The 23,136-nt window shown below is 37.0% G+C and overlaps 1 protein-coding gene across 2 annotated transcripts in view; it reads right to left on the bottom strand.

Annotated features, from left to right (window-relative positions):
- Positions 1 to 1,099: 1,099 nt before the first annotated feature.
- The window catches only part of CSE1L (chromosome segregation 1 like), a 33,227-nt gene continuing 11,190 nt past the window's right edge, over positions 1,100 to 23,136 (bottom strand). For both annotated transcript variants that reach the window (XM_081947033.1, XM_081947034.1), the window contains exons 5-25: positions 18,440 to 18,585; positions 18,215 to 18,305; positions 17,786 to 17,893; positions 16,441 to 16,533; positions 16,074 to 16,241; positions 15,854 to 15,983; positions 14,929 to 14,994; positions 14,508 to 14,710; positions 13,282 to 13,366; positions 12,923 to 12,984; positions 12,118 to 12,254; positions 11,660 to 11,763; positions 11,049 to 11,146; positions 8,838 to 8,988; positions 7,917 to 8,125; positions 7,272 to 7,369; positions 7,057 to 7,142; positions 6,386 to 6,467; positions 4,370 to 4,516; positions 3,525 to 3,756; positions 1,100 to 1,603 (exon numbers count right to left, since the gene is read on the bottom strand). In XM_081947033.1, coding sequence (XP_081803159.1) covers positions 1,514 to 1,603; positions 3,525 to 3,756; positions 4,370 to 4,516; positions 6,386 to 6,467; positions 7,057 to 7,142; positions 7,272 to 7,369; positions 7,917 to 8,125; positions 8,838 to 8,988; positions 11,049 to 11,146; positions 11,660 to 11,763; positions 12,118 to 12,254; positions 12,923 to 12,984; positions 13,282 to 13,366; positions 14,508 to 14,710; positions 14,929 to 14,994; positions 15,854 to 15,983; positions 16,074 to 16,241; positions 16,441 to 16,533; positions 17,786 to 17,893; positions 18,215 to 18,305; positions 18,440 to 18,585 — 2,586 coding nt within the window. In that variant the 3' untranslated portion in view covers positions 1,100 to 1,513. The remainder of the gene's footprint in view (positions 1,604 to 3,524; positions 3,757 to 4,369; positions 4,517 to 6,385; positions 6,468 to 7,056; positions 7,143 to 7,271; positions 7,370 to 7,916; positions 8,126 to 8,837; positions 8,989 to 11,048; positions 11,147 to 11,659; positions 11,764 to 12,117; positions 12,255 to 12,922; positions 12,985 to 13,281; positions 13,367 to 14,507; positions 14,711 to 14,928; positions 14,995 to 15,853; positions 15,984 to 16,073; positions 16,242 to 16,440; positions 16,534 to 17,785; positions 17,894 to 18,214; positions 18,306 to 18,439; positions 18,586 to 23,136) is intronic.

The following is a 23,136-nucleotide window of genomic DNA, read 5'->3' as shown; positions in this document are numbered from 1 at the left end:
GCGCATGTGCACACACTCACCTGGAGCTTGCGCTGTCCAATACTGGGCTACAAGGGGGTTGGGGACCTCTGATTTAAATAAAATAACCTGTCCTAAGATGCTTTGATAATTGTATGCTTGACTTAATCTGCTTTATGATAGGAACAGATCAACATTATCCTATCTTTTTCACTGATCTAGCATCTGGTTTATAAATTGCATTTCATATTAAGGTCTAAAGCTGCATACAACTCTAAAACCCAAACAAGACTCCTAGTACATTTTACACTCAGGTAGGAACATGCATTTTAGTTTTCACTATATATGCGGCACAAGAAATAGGCAATCTTTCTGTAGCATAAATTTTAAAGCATTTCTTAATACATCAAATTCCAACCATTTTTAAATGCATTCTCATCCCAAACCTTATTTACATTAGCTTTGCAGACATCTAGGCATAATTAGAAAGATAACTGTTCTTCCAAAGGTACTTATACATCCTAAACTGAGATTTAGCATTCAAACATTTAAGTTGAAAAAAAACTAAGCTACAGGTATTCCTCAACATAGAGCCATTCATTTAACAACCGTTTGAAGTTATGAAGACACTGAAAAAAGTGATATCAAAATTTGGTTGCTTGGCAACAGGCATATAATTATGACAGTTACAGCATTCCTGTGTCATGTGATTACCATTTACAATTTTCCCAAGCCTGATAAGCAAAGTCAGAAGCCAGATTTGCTTAACAATCACATGATTCACTTAATGAACATGGCAAAAGGATAATAAAATCAGCATGACTCACTTTATAACCACATTGCTTAGTAACAGAAGTTCTGGCCCCAATTATGATCATAATTAAGGAGTACCTGTAAAGTTACTTAGTGGGAAACATCTGCATAGCAAATAATACAAAGCAATTATTTTCAATGATACTTTACAGCAATACATTCTTCAAAGGTATAGTATTAAACTACTGTCTTCCGTAATAAAGACAGGTAGAATTCTTTGAAAGAGCGCTTCAAAAACCTTTAACTTCCATTATGAACAGCATTAGGTAAAGCAAGTTGAAGTGTGGTTATGGCATGGTACTGAGTTATACATATACTACTAGACAAATACTTTTTAAACAAGAACTTATTTATTCACAGATTAGATAAATTTTAGAAGACACAAAAGAAATACAAATGACAATAAACTGGAAAAAAGAATATGTGACAACGTGAGTGTGCAGCCAGTATTCTGTATATTTTAAAATGTTATCCAATCACAGCACATGTGAAATTGCAATCAATCCCAAATTATAAACTTCTAACACTATTCCCTTTGAAAACAAACAGGGAAAAAGGAAAATCACTTCCTTCTTATGAACACATGAACAAAGTATCATTCAGCTTCTGCATCAAGCAATAATTCTGTGATGTATTTCTGAAATAGCAACTCGTTTCATTTTGTCCGAGCTTTGTTTAGAAGACAGTCAATATCAGTGCTCTTTGATGTAACTCTGAAATTCTGCCACTCAGATTAAAAATGTCAGAGCAATGTTACACTTGCAGCTTGTAAATATCCTTGAAGAAACTGCAAAGCTTCAGTGTTCAGGCTGGTACTTAGCATTGACGGAACCTTAAAAGACATAAGCAATATATATTTAAAATGCATTTAAATTACAAGTTTAAAACAAAAATCTATTATTCCAACTAAGCATCCTAGGTTCCATCAATCTATTTGTCATCAATTTGTCTCTACCCTGTGAATTGTATGGTCATACTATATATTCCAGTTATTTTTTGCCAAGTGTCAGGGCAATAAGAAGTTGTCCAGGCAATTCATTCTTTTGGTTCCAGATTCAATAAGCACACCAGTGACTAAAGAGATTTCAATATTTATATATTATATATTTATGTATTAATAACTCAAGCAGATTTGAAAGTACAGTCTAACAAGAATATATACCAACCTAGATGATATCTCAATCATTTTACAAGCTGCAATAATGATAGCAGAAATACAGTACCCAATGCTATGTTCTGCACAGAGGTTCCCAGCTTAAAGGCCTAGCATGTTATTACAACCTAGCACCATGACCAAGAGATATATGACTTTGGTATGGGAACTGAAAGTCTGAGACCGTCAAAAATGTTAAAAGCTTTGCAGCTCTGTAAAGATTCTCCCCGCCCCCCTTCACCATTTCCTATTGTTTTTAGCAAGACTGAAAAACAAGCAGGTTAATTGGAGATGAGCTCTAAACTTTTATATAGCTAGTCCTTGACTTGCAGCAGTTTGTTTAGTAACTGTTTGAAGTTACACTGAAAAAGTGACTTCATTTTTAAGAGCTGAGGTGATGCAGTGGTTGGAATGCAGTACTGCAGGCTACTTCTCCTGATTGCTGGCTACCTACAATTTGGCAGTTCAAATCTCACTAGGTTCAAAGTTGACTCAGCCTTCCATCCTTCTGAGGTGGGTAAAATTGAGGACCCACATTGTTGAGGACAATATGCTGACTCTGTAAAACCTCTTAGAGAGGGCTGTAAAGCACTGTGAAGCGGTATGTAAGTTTAGGTGCTATTGCTATTTTTCACATTTATGACCACTGCAGCATCCCTGTAGTTGTGATCATAATCTGGACACTTGGTAACTCACTCATATTTATGAAGGTTGCAGTGTTGGGGTGATAGTGGTCATGTGATCACTTTTTGAGACCTTCTGACAAATAAATTAAGGGGTTAGCCAAATTCAATAACCATATCACTAACTTAACAACTGCAGTGTTTCATTTGACAACTGTGGCAAGAAAGGTCGTAAAATGGGGCAAAAATCACTTAACAAATGTCTCACTTAGCAACAGAAATGTTGGGCTCGATTGTAGTCGTAACCTGAGAGCTTTTCTAAATATAAAGAAATCAAAATATGTCACTAAACTCCTCGAAATATCCTGGTCTTCCACATTGCCTCAAGTTATTATATCAAAGAGTTGTATTTCCTATAGAGTTGCCTCCAGCAAGATGGGCAGCATGTAAGTGTAATAAAAAAAAATATTTATAGGAAGGCTGTTCATATGGATGCTGTACTTCAATGAGCATCCATTCAAAATTGCTTTGCAACATGACATCGTGCTTCAAGAGAAGTCAAGTCACCATGTTATTTTGCTTGTCCTCTTTAGTAACTCCTCTGTGTACACGCACACACACACACACACACACACACACTCTCTATATATAGGCTTATGTGATGTAGCTATTTAGAAGTCTTCCAACTTCTAATTGGAGTTGGAAACTGTCAGATGTTTCAGAACTGGATGTGAAAATGAAGCTATATTAAGGAAATTAGCCTTGCAACACAATGGCATCCTAGGTTTTAACAGTTTTGCAAATTCTGAGGAAATTAAGTCAGGATGGCACTCACAAAAGCATGTAAAGTGAGGAACAATTTTATAATTTTGGCCTCAGCATTTTCAGGAGAGATTAGACAATATAAAATACAGATAGTCCTCCATCAACAACCACTCCATGAGCTCTATACATATTCCCACATTAAAGTAACTTACTCTGCCTGGACGTGCAGTAGATAATTTATGAAGAGACTGTGCAAGATGGATTTTGGGGTTATTCACAATTTGGCCAACTGGATCATGCTCCTTTTTCCCAGCAAAGGCAAGCTGAGAAAATGCAGTCTGGTATCCTGGAGTATCTTCTATATCAATGAAGTGTTCCTCATCAGGAAGGGTGTCATCTTCAGGCAATTCAAAAAGGCCAATAAGGGCCTGAAGGAGAGGTGTCCTGAAAAACCAGAAGATGCCTTTCATCAAATTGCTTGTTAGAAGAGATTCATTTATCATAGCTAGAGAAGGGATTAACAATGATACAACTATGACAGTTAAAATTTTAGAAAAGTATCTTTAAAAACTTTACCTAACAGCCTATATTTCTAAGGATGCTCAAATAATTTTTCTAACTTTTTTTTATACGCACATACACATCTATCTATCTATTTACTTTTCTATCTATCATCTATCTATCTATCTATCTATCTATCATCTATCTATCTATCTATCTCAAATTTATTCATGTAACTCAAGTCTCTTTTTAAATTTCATTAATATATAAATTCATTTTTTTTCTTCCATTCAATTATGTCTGATTCTTGGATGCTGCCTGGAAAAGTCCCTCTTCTTGTCATACAGTTGAGTCTCTTTCAGATAACTAATGGGATTTTTGATTTGGTGAGGTTTAAAGGATTTGGGAACTATAGTTAGTGATGTTGCCATGCAGGAAACATAATAGCTGTATAATCCTTGCCACTTTAGCAATAGTTTCTAAATTAAACACAGTATTATTTTTGCTTGCAGAGTTAATGACCAAGCTTAATTATCAAGCTGGTCACTGTACCTACCACAACTTTGTGTACTCTGTGTCCATCATTGGAGGACATTCTGTGAGTAGTTTTGTGATGCCAACGGCGCAGATTTTCTTTTCTACTTGCCCAGATACTTTCTGTACTTCTGGTATTATGATTTTTTCCAAAACCATTCCAAACATCCTATTAAGTGCAAAAGAAATAAATGCATTTCTATTTTAGTAAGTACCTAGAGTAAATCAAAACTCAATTGTATTATAATTTAAACAAATTCATCAGCTGTCAACCTATTTCATTAATTCTTCAATAAGTGAAATATGTAACTTCCCACAGAATTTTAAAAGGGCTTATCATTTCTTTACAATAAGTAGGTCTCCCAAAATCTTCAATTATCTGAATTCATAGAACAGATTTTTTATCTTTTGCTTCTTTGCTACAAAACCAAATTAGGGATCAAGTTTAACCCTTATTCCAGTAATATAGCCAGATGTATATATTTTACATTTTATTACTTCATTCTTATGTGCGAAAAAAGAAAAACCTGCACACAGGAATAGTGATCCTGCAAAGAAAAATTTTGGCCTTCAGCTCCATTATAGATGTACCGTATTTTTCAGAGTATAAGACACTGAAAAATTGGATGTGTCTTATATATCGAATATAGCATTTTTTGCCTCCCGAAGCCTCGCCCCCTTCACCAAAATGGCCGTGCAGATATGAGCAAAAATTGGGCCGTCTTTTGCCCCCCAGCCCCAGCAGCACTCTATAAGCTTCCATAAGGCTACACATGCAATTTGTTTGACAAAAAACGGGCCCGTTTTCATAAAAAACAGGCCATTTTTTGCTCATTTTTGTGTCCCCCCCAGGAGCACTCTGCAAGCCCCCTCAAGGTTATTCATGCCTTTTTTTGGGGGGGGGGACATTTTTGGGAGGTTTGCAGAGTGCAAAAATCCCCCCCCCCCCCGGCTTTGGAAAGCTCTTTAACTGATTGATGAGAATTACATTGATCAAGTGCTGTGCCAGCAGAAACAAAGTCTTAGGTGCTGCAGATTTTCAGCAATTTCCTTTTCCTGGATAAATACACCTGGAAACATCTACCTACCTACCTACCTACTCTCTCTCTCCCCCCACCTACCTACTGCATTTCTCTCTCTCTCTCTCTCTCTATCCCTCTATCTACCTACCTACCTACACTCTCTCTCTCTCCCTATTTACTGTATTTCTCTCTCCCCCCTCTATCTACCTACGTACCTACCTACTCTCTCTCTCGTTACCTATCTACTGTATTTCTCTCCCTCTCTCTATTTCTCTCCCAATCCTTCTACCTACCAACCTACCTGCTCTCTCTCTCACCCTATCTACTGTATATCTCTATCTCTTTCTATTTCTCTCTCTCTATCCCTCTACCTACCTACCTACACACTCTCTCTCCCTCCCTCCCTACTCTATTTCTCTCTCTCTCTTTTTTTTCTCTCTCTCTCTCTCTTTATCTACCCACCTACCTACTTTCTCTCCCCCCCCACCTACCTACTGTATTTCTCTCTCTTTCTCTCCCTCTCTATCCCTCTATCTACTTACCAACTTTTTTTAAAAAAGTGCCTCTTCAAAACTTTAGTGCGTCATACACCGGTGCGTCTTATACTCCGAAAAATACAGTATGTTTTAATGTAAACATTTTTGAGAAGTGTTCACAAAGTAGCACCATTTCATCCCCACAATTCACTTGAAATACAAATCTTCATAAATATTTCTTCTCTTTTCTTCTGTTTGACAATGTGATTTCATTACTCTTATCTTTTCTTTGCTCACTTTTTGTTATTAATTAAAAAGCAATAAAGTAAATAAATAAATAATATAAATCTTCCACACATATTTACTTATTAAGGAATAAATATCTGACCGTAATAACAAACAGGGATAGGCAATCTGGGCGCATTTTCTGTGAAATTATATTATGAAATTACTGGCATTAACACTTATATTTAGCACTAAGAATACAACAGTTAGAAATCCTCAGTATAAAATAAACTGTATTTTTAAAAACATACTAACTTTGGTTGTATGCTGTCAAATATTTCTTGAAGCGCTATTGCTCCATATTTTATGCAGTACAAGTTGATAAAGACTAAGAAACCTATATTAAAAAAAGAAAATAATTAAAAGTTGTAAAAGATAGGACTAACAATATGACATTTGGTACAATCTCTTTTATAAGCAGAGTTATCTTGGACAAATTAAGATTATGACAAAGTGTTTTCATGAGGATAAGGGAGAAAATTCTGGTTTTATATAATTATATCCCAACATTTGATGCAAGTATATAAGTCACAGATTCTATGTCATGGTGTGTATTTCATCATTTCGCTCCCATTGTTCCTGGCTTTTAGGATTCTCCTTAAAAACGACCGGCTCCACCACAATTCTCCCAACCCTTTTTTACTTGCCACAATTTTTAAGCTTTATATGGAATAATATGCTACTCTGAAATCCCAAAAAAGTACTACAGCCCATGCTACTTTCATCATTTTGTCTGAAGTAGTATAGGGCTTTCCTGCCTGAGCAGGGGGTTGGACTAGAAGACATCCAAGGTCCCTTCCAACTCTGTTATTCTGTCATCTCAAAAATCAAACTGAAAATGAAGGTAAAAAAAAACATGTTAATTGTTATCAAGCCATCCTCAAGATGATTTCCCAAACCATAAAGGCCATTTATATAGAACTTACTTTTGATAAATTTTGTTGTTTTGGAATTTTGAAGTCTTTGGAAAAGCAGAATGTAAATCTGCTTCCTGTACTGATCAATGGATTCACTAAAAAATAAAAAATAACACAGCAATCTGATTATTCCACCTCACGCATCGTTGTAGACATTGTTTCAATAATGCCAAAATAATCATTCACACCCATTACAAAAATCGGGATGTGGAGTCCATACTCACGGGGGCATATGTTCTATAATGCTATTCAGAAGGTAGAATCCCTGATGGTCATTAAGTTTAGAAGCAATAAGTTTCTGGAATACTCCTAGTAGTCCAGGCTATAAATTAAAATAGAAAGCAAAACGATCTTGGTTACTGGCAATTGAAAGCACAATGAAGGAACCACTTAACTACAAAATTGTATCTAATTCAAATTTTGCAACAGAGGTTGCTCAAGTACAATAATCAAAGAATCCTAAAGTCTATTTCCTTAACTCTGGCATGATAAAGCTAAAAATTGGAGTATGCTCAGCTATATAAAAATTGGAGTATTAGATGGCACTCCCTAATGCAGTGATGGCTAACCTTTTTGTCCTTGAGTACAACAGCATTTATTTAACCAACTTTGTACAATGATGACAACATTCATGATGGCTTATAATATAAAAAATATAAAATGAAAAATAGTTTTGACCAAAACACAATACATGGCATCAGATCTCAAACCCCTCCAGAAAAGATCTGTCTTTAGCCTAAAGACAGGCAGGACTTACAACCACTATTCCAGGCTCAATTACAGTTGTAATGAATGTGCTGTAACTCTTCCCCCTGCCCCCAAATACATACAAATCTAAAGATGTCATTCTCATTTGAGTTTATACGCACAATTTTGTCAGCTGCAGCACTTGCTATTGTATTGGCTCCTCTCTCCAAATAGGCCTGAAGAAGTCTCACCAGAGGAGGGATGTTTCCTGACCTTTCCCACAAGACCGGCTGAAGCAGATGTGGAAATAAGGCCATATAGGATGATGGGATATCATTTTTATGCATCTCCAGCAATAGAGACATCACTTGAAATACGTATGGAATGAATTCTGATAAAAGGAGAAAATAGTTAATAGCCTGGACTAGTGATTGGGAGATTATATTCACATACACAGTAATGCCATAAAGTAATATCATGCTACAAAATTCCTGTAGCATTCTAAGAAGCTGCTGTGTACACAGACACTGTAGGTCCATCCAATTTATCTTCTATGGATGTCATGATGCTAGCAAATTTCAAGTCCCAACAGCTTGAGCCAATATGGTTTATGATATGGGATTTAGGTGTTTAACAGCATCGATAAGATTAGAGGCTGACTAGCCCAGGTCATATCATGGGCACAACATTTATGCTTTCTCAGATCACTAGTCCAATGATCGATCATCTGTTGTTGCTGATATCCAATTAAGATGAATTTTAAAAAGACTTTATGATATATTACAGAGGGAGGGAATAGCTATGGAGAGGAAATCCATTTATGAATAAAGAAGACTGGACTTAAGAAAATGCCATTTCCTTTCTACAAAGCTCTGACACATTCCACAAGACTCACATGTGACTCTGAACACCCATAGTACATCCCTGAGCTGAAATACATACCAAACTTGAATAAAAGATGGGCTATAAATCATAGTAAATACAGCTATGTTTTGTTCAACTCTTGCAAACAATATAAAGACAAAAAGGTCTGGATATAGATAGATTAAAAATAAATCATTTAAAATGAGCAATCCATTGGTTCATTAACAACTTATTTATACCTTGCACATCATTCTGTAGAATCTCAGTGAATACCATAAACAGAGCATCTTCAAAGCTTCCAACAGCTGCAGGGTTTGCTCTGCAAGTTATCCGTATCGACAAGCAAATTGATTCAAACATATAATGGTTAAAGTGAGGCTTGCTTGGATTCTGAAACCAAGATATGAACAGAACAAAATACATAAAATAAAAATGGGAAAACGTCCACTGCTATGTATGTCATCATGACTACACAGACTACGAGAATTTTACACAAATTGTAACAATTACCACTGATCTACCCCATTATAAATATATTAATAACTTCAGGTGGCAATATTTAGTTCGCATCTGACTAGAATTCCCATGATTCATCAGAGAAAAGGATCAATATGGTCTTCGATTACTGAGATATTTTATATTAGGGGCCTCTAACCCCAGGCCATGGCCTATTTGGAACCGGATCCAGTGAGTGGCGGGCAACGTGCATGTGCAGTTCGATTTGCATGAGTGGCAGCCAGGCGTGCATGCACATATGTGCACATCTCAATTTACGCAAGTTGAGCTATGCACACATACACACCAGCCCAGTGCTTGCAGGGCCCGGTTCACCCCTCTTATAAAATCTTCTACGCCCTACAATTGTTAACATTTATTCTTTCAGAAAATCATATGGAGTAAAGAGTTATAGAAGCAACCATTTTTGGCCATTTCTATTGATTATATTTAACAAAAATAAATTTCTGTAATATAAATACATTTTAAAACTTTTACTTGGAACTGAAATAAAATGAGACAAAGCTTGCAGGATCTATTCCGGGTCAGTCACTGGGACCAGAGGTTTTATCTTCTGAGCTTTCACACTTGCGCTGGAGCTCATTCTCAGGGAAGTCTCTGTGTGAAGAGAAGTTCTCCTCTGTGAACTCCCTCCCTCCCTAGCATGAGTCTGAAAGAACGGAAAAGGAAACCTCTGGTCCCGGTGACTGACCCAGATTGGATCCTGCAAAATTATCCTGGGACGTGTATATTCTTCTTCACTTGTGAGATAAAGTTTCGTAGTACACCCAAGTTCAAAATAAGCAGGTATACTCATCCAGTAGGATTTTTAAAAAAATGTTTTATCTTTTGAACAACAGTTCTCCTCCCTAACTTTTCTAGAAATTTCTTTGCCCATTTATAAAACAGAAAAGTTGGGTGCACAAAATTTCTATTTTCACAGCTACTCTCTTTCGCAGCACAAGAACTGAAACTGTTACAAATCTGTCAAATGCTCATTATTTTGGATCAAATAACGCTTTTTAAGCGATGGTATTTAACTAAAGGCTTCCTACACCTGAGCAAACCTTTTTTTTTTTTGCTAAGAGCTGTACATTTTTAAGGGAGCAATTGTTAGAACATGAAATTCACTTAATGTTAGCCTAAGATAAATTAGAACAATTGTATATATTAAAAGTTCCATAACATTAAGAAATATTACAGATCTAATATAGGAGAATACACCTTTCTTTTTATTATTATACTGTCTCTATTGGGGGGGAATCCCCCCATATTGTTTCAAAATTTCATTGTGTTTCTCCTCCCTGTTTTGCTACTTTGGCATCCATCATCTGGGCCACATGCAATATAGCCTATTAGCCTATACCAGTGATGGTTAACCTTTTTCTCCTCACATGCCGAAATCACGCACTCCCCCGCACCCCACACATGCATCCCACCCCTATGCATACACCCCCCTCCCGTGGTCTGTTTTAGGCCTAGCAGGCCTCCCTGAAGCCTCCTGAGATAAAAAACAGGGTGGGGGGGGCGCACACACTCCAACCACTCATGCATGCGCAATGCCCCCCCCCTGCAAGCATGTCTCCTGTATGCACAGCAGAGACTTGAAAATCAGTTGGTGCCAGGAGGCACACACACATGTACGGTGGAACTGAGCTGGCCAACAGCTTGTGTGCTGCACAGAGGGCTCCCATGCCATCTGTGGCATGTAGTTCATAGGTTCACTTTCACGGGCCTATACTATAGCAATCCTAAATACTTATATTATTTTAGCAGATTTTCAGAGTCTAGCAAATCTAAATATTTTCCTGCTTTCTATAGAAAGCCAATCTAAAATGTAGCTGTTACCTTAACTAGTCATAAGGGGTATGAAAATGTGTGGCAATTCATCTAATCATTTTGATAAAAGAGAAAAAGCAACAGGTGGTACAAGTAGAAATACATTTCTTCCTTACCTTACTAACAGCAAGCAATTTCTCCGTAAGTTGATTGATTAGTGAAGGGATATATGGAATTATGGCTTCCTGAAGAAGAGAAAAACTCCGCATGATAGCTGAAAATTCAGAAATTTATATTAAAATGAAGGCAGAAATAAGTGCAATTTTTTGTAACCTAATTTTATAAACTGCATAAAAATGCTACATCATGCCAACTGCATCAACATAAACTGAACATCATGTTTGATAAGTTTCAAATAAGCATATAATTTAAGTTTCAGAGGTTTTTAAGCTAAGAAAAAATATTTAGCCTGGAAGTTGCACTCGTTTCTGCTCTGAGGAAATGATAAACATGACATTCCTATGTTATCAAGATATTCACTTGGAGAACAACAACTTGGAGGGATGATTATTTCTAGTTGTGGGCAGCATGTCTCCAAATATCAACAGTAGGAAAACAACAAAAGGAGAGGGCTATTTTTCCATCTCCTGCTTGCAAATATCTGAGCACTATTCATTATCGAATGAAACAAAAATCTAGACCAAAATGGGCCTTGGTCTGACTCAGCAGTATATTTGTAAATTTTTGAATTTTACACTTATTCTACCCATTTCTTATAGACTCCTACCTTTCATAATATACTCATTTTCAGATGACCCTGGAAGTGTCAGAGCTTTGAAAAGGTTTGTTAGCAGCATTTCAACACATGGAACCATCTCTGAAGCTGAAATTCTGTAGAAGATGATAATATTTTAATATCCCCAGTAGTCTTTTGATTACTTATCAATACCTTGAGGAGACAAACACTCTGACTTTCTCTTAAAGAGAGAAAGCAGGAAGCACTAGAGAATGAACAAAAATGCAAGAAACAGAAAATCATGCTATGTTTATATTCCTTTAAAACTGAAGTTGTCAAGTTTTAGTTTAAGAAATGTAAAAATTAGCATTACATATAAATATGGATAATTTTAGAAAATAGGATTCCAAAGGCCAAAAATAAAAATCAAGTTTTTTTCCAACTTGAGCAATAAGAAAGCAAGAAATACATCCTTTATATAGTACATTTATAACCAATCTAAAACTTACAATGTGGTATTGTTAACGCCTTTCATTGTAAATAATCTTTCAAGAGCATGGGCTGCGTATGTATGAACTACAATACTTTCTGCTTGAAGGTAATTGATTAGGAGAGGAATAGACACCAAGAGCTGTTCTTTAGGTACCTACAAAATAAAATACATACAAATAAAATATTTTAGAAACAATACCAACTCATCTGATAGAAGTACAGGTGAAACATTTCACTGTTCGCCACTAAAATTTCTCTTATTTTAAAAATGTGCACAAGGTACTCAAGTTTTAGTCGCAACTATATGAAGCTTTTTAAATTTATATAAAGAATTAGTCATGAATCAAGTAAAAGTATATTTAGATGGTCTACCTATTAAAAAAAACCATATGAAAAAAATACAATCGGCAAGATTCTTAAGACATTCTGCATTTCAGATTCTATATGTTTTTCTAAAGTTAAACTCAACATTCAGAAGTAGGATTAGAAATGTCAAATATTTGCAAGACTTAAATACCCCATGTCTCACGTTTACACATTGGTTCCTTTTTGTTTTGACTACTGTTTTCATCTTCCTAGGTTTAGCCTTTATAATACACAAGAAAACAAGGTGTCTTGAGACCTACTATACTGAAGATAAGGATCTTTAAGAATTAAGGGAATATCCTCCTATTTAAATGAAGAGCAAACACTTCCTGCATATTGGCTTCCATGAGTTCTCAAATTATATCACAAGAATGATGGATTTTAAGACTGACAAAGCAATAGAATCACTGGGAGGTGGCAGCATATAAAGCTAATAAATACTTTTTAAAAACTTACTTGGTTTCTGAAAATCATGATGTATTTGATGCCATCAGCTTTAAGCACTGGAAATTCATTTACTGTAAAATTAAATAGTTTCTATAAATAAATAAATATATATATACATATATGTATGAATCTTGTTTTTCAGCATACTTCCCAACTTACAGAAGAAGCAAGATTTTCAGTAATATTAATAACAACAATTATTTGGTAAATTAAGCAAATAATTTTATGATGTACTCTTCAATCACTTGTTGAGATGGGTGGGTACAAAAATCAATGCAATGCAATACAAACACAGCTCCAACATTATATCCAGGTTAGTTCATAGTTAATAGATATTGAAGATACTTTGTATAAAATGTTAAACTTACCATTAGGAGACTTTAAATCTGGTAGAATATGATTCATAAAAAATTCTGTCAAATTCACTAGTTCATTGGCTTGGGTTATTCCATGCTATAGAGGGAAGCAGGAAATCACTTTTTAAAAGGCTGTATTAATTGATTTATAATTTAATTTAAATATGAATTGCTGAAATATGCTGTGAATGGTTACTCGTAGTTTCTGTAAATTATCTGTCGAATTTTTCTGATTTAAAGTTTAAACTGTAAAACAGAAACAATCCTCTAGTCTAAACAAAATATTATTATTATACTTATGCCAGCATGAAGTACATTAAGCATGGTACTTTAGCAATATATCCTGGATTTCAGAAGCAACCCTGCAAATAGTAAGCCAACTTAATCCAATTTATTCACAAGAGTGAATGAACACTGAGATTTTGAAAGATCTGCATGACCATGACAAATTTTATTTTAGACATCTTCTGTATCTCTCCAATGAATGAAGTGATCAATCTGACTCTACTGCTGAAAAGAAATAAAATCAACTGAAAACTAGGAATCTATCTGACTCCATTTCACCAAAGTCTTATTCACTCCAGCTCTAAAAGACAATGCTTGTATTACCAGGACCTATAATTACTATATGTTTCACCTTACACATTTCTAGCACAGCTCATTTTGCTGAACCCAAAACACTGTTATTCAGGTCCCAACACTGGTTAACAAGTTTCTTCTTTGCTGAGCACTGGGGAATAGGTACCTCAGACATGGTTGGAAGGCAGAGGTGGGTTCTGGCAGTCACTACTGCTGGTTTGCTCGTGGCCGCATGCCATGCAATAAAAATTAGTCTGTGCATGCGCAGAAGCAAAAAACCAGATGGTGCTGCTGCCGCCCTAAGAACCAGTTCAGTAGCGTGGCAGCCTGGGTCGTTGCCGGTTCCAGCGACCCAGGTCACCAAACCACTACCGGTTTGGCCGAACCGGTCCAAACTGGTAAGAACCCACCACTAACAGAAGGTAATCTGAGCAATGTCCATATAGGCAATCTCTAAGGGTAAGTATTCCATGTCTGCCTTTAAACTTAAAAGATTGCAATTAGCATATACCAGGGGGCTAACATCTTTTAAGAAGCGTGCTAAAGATTAAAATAGGGCAACATGACGTAAATCAAAAGTTTCAACTGATATTATTACGTCTTTCCCATAAGGATCCAAATATTATTATATCCTTTAATTTTTAATCAAAACCAAGTACCTTTTGTGTCTGAGCTTTTGATGCCAAAGATGTTACAAGGTAAATAGCAGCATCCTTATGCTTCCAATTGATAGATGGATTTTTTGCATATTCTTGTAGCATAGAATTAACATAACCGGAAAAGATCCCCGTTACAGGTCCTTCAAAAAACTTGCATAATCCTCTTACTAGATCACAGGCCGCTCTGCGTCTGGTGTCAATATCTATACCAGAAAAAGTTAAAAATCAAATGCATGGCAGGTTATACTTAAACAGCATAACTGTTTGAATTGGGTACATGCTTTTAATATTACTGAATAAGATTTACAACACTATGGTAGATTAAGCAAGTAAGGATAGGCTGACAACAACAAAAAAGAGAACATATACACACACTGTATATCATCCATTACTACTGTTTATCCACTATCAAAACAATTACCTGATCCTTCCAAATCTCTTCTAATATATTCTTCTGAATTATCTTCAAAAGCTTCTTCATCAGCAGCTAGGTGATAGTGATATAACATTGTAAAGATTAAACACTTGGTTAAAACTAATTTGTTTTTAATACCGCGTTCCCCCCAAAAAACGACAGGGGCTTATTTTCTTTTGCCCCACGAAATATGGCCTTGGGCTTATTATCAGGGAGGGCTTATTGTTTTGGGGCTGCCAGGCGGCTGCTCCCTTGTGAACTGGCTCCCGAAGAGCCAGGCACAGCCTCAGGGGCGAAGCAGCCATGAGGTAACCATGCCGGAGGGGGGGGGGGGTTGTCCAGGGGGTTTATTTTCGGGGGTGGGCTTATATTTTTGCCCACGCGAAAAATGTGGCAAGGCTTTGGGACAGGTTGTATTTTCGGGGAAACACGGTAGTACATATTCCTGATAATAATTTGTTCAATCAACCGCATGCATGATTTGTGAAATAATTTTGTATAATCACTAGATATAGAAATAAGTCAACCTTACACACCATTCAAATGAAACTATGAAAAAGCTAATAAGAAAACAAAAAGTGCAGAACAAATCCTTTCCAGCAATCCAGTTAGATAAGCAGGGATTAACAATGACAAAAAATCAAGCAGAAGACAATACTGTAATCAATCACAGAACTATTAAGGAGAAAACCACACCTACATCACTACTGGGAGGACAAGCTAATGTATATAAACAGGAAGCAAAATCTAAACTCACTTCCACTGATGATGCTATCTAGTTGGGCAATGAACAAACAACCAAACTCAGGAAGCACCAAGGACCCCACAATTTGTCTAATAATGCATTATCTTTTTTGAGGTAAAGTGCTGGAAGTCATTTGATTGTACAGATATTTAATTTGGTTGTACAGAAACATAATAAATAATGTACCTCTAAATTCCATATTGGGAACAATAACTTTTTCACAAATACTTGTCAGTGTATTCTGATCTTCAAACAGGTGCTTGTAATGGGGTCTCTCACAAACGGAAGCCAGGAACTGGATTGCATTACTCACCAGCTACAAGAAAAAGACATGAACAAAAATTATTTGAAAAAGCACAATATTTATTTCAAGCATGGTGAAAGAAAGCCAGGAACTTATGCTTACCAGATCATACTTAACTTCTTGACCAGTTGTGACCAATAAATTCCAAATTGCAGTAACAAAACGGGGCAAGTAAGGCTGAAATTCTTCATCATATTTTTGTGCATACAGAGCAGCATTATCACAAATTTGGGATTTCAAAAGTTCTAGGAGTCCAGCTTCCTCTTCATCCTAGCATCACCACCAACAAAAATAATCATCAATCACATCTCTCCTTAACTTATTTTATTCACATTTCAATGTGCCTTACCACCTAAAAAATCCACATAAATTTTGCTACCAATTAACATATAGTCATAATACTATTTTTACTGCTGAGTATGAATATCATTTCATAGAAACTTAATAAAATGTTTATCATATTACTTACATCTGTTTGTAAGAGTTTATTATCCAATGTTAAAAGATTATGGAAGTTCATCATCCAAGTTTCCATGTTATCTTCAAAAAATTCAGGAAGATCCTACAGAGTTCAGATACAAGTTTTTATTTTTAATCATTTTTATGTTAAATAATTTATGGTAGCACCTGCTCAAAGAAAAGCTTTCAAAACACAGTTATAAAAAGGGAATTTATGAAATCCGAATTATATTTTTTATACTTAGTATTCTAATCTTTTCATTTCTTGATTAGTATAACTGATCCAACTTTTTTGAATCAATGAATATATGAAAACATATTATTAGAAGTTTAAGAAAAGCACTGTAGAAAAAGTGATGTACCAGAAAGTGAAACCAAGGAGCTGCATTCTGGTATCCTATTTAATCATTCAGGACACTTATTAATTTCCAGCAGCTTCACTCAGTAAAGGTTAACCCATACAAATACAGTGGTACCTCAGTATTCATTGTTAATAGTTCCGGGAGGCAAATGCGAAGAGCACTAAAAATGACGAGTACCAAACAAACCATGTGACTTAACACGTGACCTTGTTTCAGTTGGAAAGGATTGGAAGTCATGGGGCAGCTGATGATGGTAAGTTCTAGCTTGTGCATCGAGTAACAAACAAGCACTGGGACAAAAAATTGTGTCAAAATGTGCAGTTTTGCATACAATTTGACAGGATTTAAAGCAGTTGAGTACTGAGGTATAATTGTACAGCACTAGGCTATTGTTATTTTTGTATGCCATGTTATCTTTTTTAATATGATAAGACATTTTTGGTGAAATTCAAGGTTTCTCAGAAATGCAACTGGAATAGTTTCTTTCATGATTATCAGTTCCAGTACAGAATGAATCAGAAAGAATTTTAACAAATACTTTTTATTCAAAAAACATCCCCTCAGTTAAGGGCAGCGAGCATGAAATTATGCACACTCAGAAAAAAGTGGCCTTTGTCTTGACTTCATTATACATGAATATAGGAATAATCCAGCTACTATTTCTAAATTAGATACCCTGACTGTTAACATCCATTATAATTCTTCTCTTTGCTCTTGTGACACAAATTTTGATCAGGCTTGTTCTTACTGAAATAAAATGGAGCAGAAACAAAATGTAAAAAAACCAATCTTATTATATTAAAAGGTGATATACACACTATTTTTCATCTAAATAAGAAAGACTTTGTCCATGTAATTAATACAGCCAGCATTCACGTTTATTCAGATTGTTTTAAAACATTTCACTATCTCAAAAACCAATGAAGATGCTTGAATTCTATGCCAATATGGATGGATCAGTATTATTAACTAGAAAATATAAAGGTGGCTTACTTGAAAATTTAAACTGTAGAATAACTTAGCAATAAGAATCAGAGAGGAGAACAGAACTTTCAAAGCACTGGCATCATTTGCGTGAGTACTGCAAAGTTCAATAGTGGCCTAGAAAAGAAAAGAAAAATAATAACTTTAAATAACAATATTTTTGTTTCCTTTCTATTAAAATGCAAAAGTAGGACATTTAAAAAATAAGCAAAGCAATCACAGGCACTGTCATCAAAAGTCTGAATATTAACAGTGCTACTTTAAAAAAAAGTAATGATTTCAATATTAGTAGTTTTTCTTATCTTATTTTCCTAGGAAGTTAACCTTCAAAATAGTAATGCGGAAATCACAACCTCACGGTATACAGCATATGTTTAAAGTGTGCTCTGAAGATGAAAGTGTTTTTGTGGGGATTCAAATGTCAAAACAAAACTGTACCTTAAAGAGATTGGTCAATGGTAGTGCAAATGCATCAAGGACAAGTTTGATCTCTGTCCACAGTTCGTTTGATTTAAACTCATGACGGTACCTAACAAAGAAAGAGAAATTTAAGTAATTTTCAAAAGAAGTTGGTAAACTACACTCAATCAAAACCCAACTACTGCACAACAGAGCAATTTTACTTGCAAACAAGAATAAGAGAGTTAGAGCCCTGCCCCATACCTTTTGAATAGAGAGTGTGCGGTACGAAGAACTCCGTTAATAACATGGAAGTCACCACTCTGAAAGCGATTTACCATTTCTGTTAGCAGGTCAGGCCATTTCTGAGGAAAGTCTTCTCTACCGATTATGCTAATAGCATCACTTAACTACAAAAAGAGAATAAATAAAGATATCTGAAAAGGGATAACGCTACTTTAATTAAATGGAATACAGAATCTTGTTAAGAATAAAGAACCCAATTACACACTGTAGCTGAAAACATTTAAGCATGTGTCTACCCCTTTTTTTCTTCAGATCTTGGTCATGACATCAGACTGCAGAAGAGACACCCAGCACACACTGCTGGAGGAAGATGAGGAGCTCATCTGTCTCCTTTCAAAAAGCTGTTGAAACAGCTTGATTCTTCTCCTGGATATCGGATCAGGGGTTTTTGGAGCCTATCTTGATAGGCTCCAAATTGATTGATTATTGATTATTTCAACTGCCTCTGGCACAAAATGTCTCCTTATATTGTATTATATTTCATTGCTATACTTATATCTTTTAAAAGTGTTATGACACATTGATTAATACATCAAGTAGATGTCTGTGTATGTGTGTGTGTGTTGGCCTAGAGGTGGAGTTCTCGCCTCACAATCAGGAAGCTTGGAGCCTAGGTAGAGGCAGATATTTCCCTCTTTTTTCACACTGCAAAAAATTCCACATTGGCGACAGGAAGGGCATCCAGCCAGTAAATACTAAGCTCCATTCAAGATTCCACTCTGCAAGGGATTATGGGGTCATTAAAAAAGGAATGAATATGTGTGTGTGCGTGCGTGTGTGTGTATGTATGTATATGTACACACACACATACGTCTGCCATCCCATATAAATGGCTGCATCCAGCAAATGGAAATGGGCGGCAGACTATATCATGCTATAAGTTCTAATAAATATTATGGACAAATAATTACATATGCAAGTTTCTCTTTTCAACTGTGCACATATTTATTATTTTAAGTAAAACAATACCACTAGGGAAAGATACTACATATGGAAATTAAAAACAAAAATGTCATTGGATTAAAAAATGGTGGAATTTTCATACAATGTCTTTATTCTGCAGTGACATGCATCTTTAGTATTACATGACATCTTTAACACCGAGGCCATTAATTTGTCAATACTGAGTGGAGAAAAACACAACAAATGTGGAATGACAATGCAGATTCTATTTCATCTCCAATTAGAAATATTTGATGAGGAAGTTGTTATTCTCAAGAAAGAGCCACTGCGTAATCTTGCCTTATTTCAATTTTATTTTGTGAATGTGCATGCTCCTCTAATAATCATGCACTGAATAGAAATAAATGTACTTTCAAACTGTCATTCTAATATAATAATCATCTTTTTTTCAATGGCTTTCCAGGCCTAAGTCATAGAATATGATTTAAGCTTTGGAGTATTAGTCATTATACTCCTCGATTAGTCACAAGAGACGCCTAGAGAGTTGTTGGAGATCCTCCCGTTCCGAATTTGACCGAGCACAGGCACGAGCCTATTTGAGGACGTACCTTGTGGCATTAAGAGCGGCCAAACGTCAACATTGTGCCGCTCTTATTGCGTCCGCAGATAACCGCCCTGCTGCCCTGTTTCGGGTGACACGCTCCCTCTTGTTTGAGAGGCCGCGGGAAGCCCCTTTACAGGGCAGAGCAGAGGAGTTTGGGAAATATCTACAGGACAAAGTCGCTCAAATCCGGATGGGATGGGCCCCTTTCAGTGGTCCAGTGGAGGCGCCCGAGGCGAGTCTTGAGGGACCATTCTGGGAGGAGTTTGACTCGGTTGCCATCGAGGATTTGGACAGGCTGCGTGGACGCCTGCGACCTACCACATGTTTATTGGACCCGTGTCCCTCCTGGCTTGTACTGGCATCCTGGGAGGTTACACGCGACTGGCTCCTGGGCCTAGTGAATGCTTCGTTGGGCGAGGGGTCTCTGCCGGCCGCCTTGAAAGAGGCGGTTGTGAGGCCCCTGCTCAAGAAGCCTTCCCTGGACCCATCGGATCTAGTCAATTATCGTCCAGTCTCCAACCTTCCTTTTTTAGCGAAGGTTGTAGAGAGTGTGGTGGCACAACAGTTCCCACGTCACCTGGAGGAGAATGATTATCTAGACCCGCGCCAGTCCGGCTTCCGACCCGGGCACAGCACGGAGACGGCCTTGGTCGCGTTGGTTGATGATCTCTGGAGGGCCAGAGATAGGGGTTGTTCCTCTATCCTGGTCCTATTAGATCTCTCGGCGGCGTTCGATACCATCGACCATGGTATCCTGTTGCACCGGCTAGAGGGGTTGGGAGTCAGGGGCACCGTTATACGGTGGTTTGGCTCCTACCTCTCTGGCCGAACGCAACGTGTGTTGGCAGGGGAGCAGAGATCGACCCTGAGCCCCCTCACATGTGGGGTGCCACAGGGGTCGGTGCTCTCGCCTCTCCTGTTCAACACATACATGAAACCGCTGGGCGAGATCATCCGTGGCTTTGGGGTGGGATATCATCTGTATGCTGATGATACTCAGCTGTACATTTCCACCCCGAACCACCCCAACGAGGTCGTCGAAATGATGTCCCGGTGTTTGGAGGCCGTACGGGTCTGGATGGATGGCAACCGACTAAAACTCAACCCCTCCAAGACGGAGTGGCTGTGGCTTCCGGCCCCCCGGTTCAACCAGTTGCTTCCATCTCTGGCCATCGGGGGCGAGCAACTGGCCCCCGTGGAACGGGTGCGCAATTTGGGCGTCCTCCTGGATGCCCGGCTGTCCATGGATGACCATGTAACAGCCGTGGCAAGGGGGGCGTTCCATCAGGTTCGCCTGATGCGCCAATTGCGCCCCTTATTGGACCGGGATGCCCTACGCACAGTCACCCATGCGCTGGTGACGTCTCGCCTGGACTACTGCAATGCTCTCTACATGGGGCTTCCCTTGAGATGCACTCGGAGACTGCAGTTGGTCCAGAATGCGGCCGCGCGGGTGATTATGGGGAGGACTAGATACTCCCCTGTAACACCTCTCCTGCGCGAGCTGCACTGGCTTCCTGTAGTCTATCGAGTGCGTTTCAAGGTTTTGATTACGATCTTTAAAGCGCTTCATGGCACAGGACCTAGTTACATGCGGGATCGCATCCTGCCCCATACATCCCTACGACCAATCCGCTCACACAGAGAGGGACTTCTCCGGGTGCCGTCCACTAAACAGTGTCGGGGGGCGACACCCAGGAGCAGAGCCTTCTCTGTGATGGGCCCAGCCCTGTGGAATGACCTCCCCCGTGACATCAGGATTACTTCCGATCTCCGCTCCTTCTGTGTACAGCTTAAGACCCACCTTTTTCAATTACCTAGCCTGGCTCAACCGTAGTTTTTTCTTATTCCTCCTGACAGTCCTTTTAAATTTTAAATTGTGTTATTATTAAGGGGTATTTTAATGGCTGATTTTTTAACATTCTTAATGTGATGTAATTGTTACCTCCTCCGTGCATGTATGTCTTTGTATATGTGTGGATTTGCTGTTTATGTGTTTGCACATATGTTTTTATGTTTTATATGTTTTATTGTACGCCGCCCCGAGTCCTTTTTGGAGAGGGAGCGGCTAATAAATTAAAAATTATTATTATTAATTATTAAATTATTCATTATCAACTATTCATAGCATGCTTCAAACAGGTTAGATGAGCCAAAGTTGTCACATTTTTTTATAAAAGTTTTCTTTATTTTTTATTTTCAAAACAAACACAACACATCCTTCTTTACATACTGTAGAAAGTGCATCACTGGTTACAAAAAGGCTTACGTGCATCTCTTCCACAGTCAACAAACATAATTCATATTAACTCAAGTATTTTAACTCAGATATTTATATGTTACCATCACCATACCTCCATTTTCGTTTGACTATAATTGTTTAAACGTCCTTCATCATAAAATATACCAAGATTTAATACATAAGCACATACTGGCATTTCATTTACTATTTCTAAAATCCTCCAATGGTACTAAATCCTTATGTCCTATTCTAGCTAAACATCCATAATATTTAATAACGAAGTTTTCTAATCCTTCTTTCCAAATCACTATTTACAATTTACATCCCATTTCCTTATGTTGTACACATACATACATACATACATACATACATACATACATACATAATCATTATCTCTCCTTTATTTGACTATATCCTGCATCATATCATTTCCCCACCCTAATAATCAAGACTTAACTGCATATAACTTAATTCTTTTTTATTAACCTTTATATAATCCAAAAGGGTTTCTAATCTTTCTTTCATGGGTGCCATTCAATATTCATATCCAGTTATTACTTATCATAACACTACACATTGTATACATTATTATCAATTATTTATTTAACTATATCTATTGTCACTAAATTTCACTAAGTTTAGCTAGTTTTAAATTACATTCTTCCATCTATCAACCTATATCTTTCCAATAGCAAAACATCTCATATCTTCTGCCATTTGTGGTGTCAGTCCTCTAATCATCTCCTTAATCAACTTTATATGGACTCCTCTTAGCAACTCTTTGCTTATAAAATCTCTCGTGTAATTTCAATGCCCTTCTTCTGTTTCCTTAATCAGCTTATCTTTGATTGTCGGTAGTGTTATCAGTGATATTGCTAATAAAATTTCTCTCTTTAAATCCATAAA

This window comes from Natrix helvetica (assembly GCF_964273705.1).
Source record: "Natrix helvetica genome assembly, chromosome: 3".
In the NCBI taxonomy this organism is placed as follows: domain Eukaryota; kingdom Metazoa; phylum Chordata; class Lepidosauria; order Squamata; family Natricidae; genus Natrix; species Natrix helvetica.
This window is presented reverse-complemented; position numbering and strand designations above follow the sequence as displayed.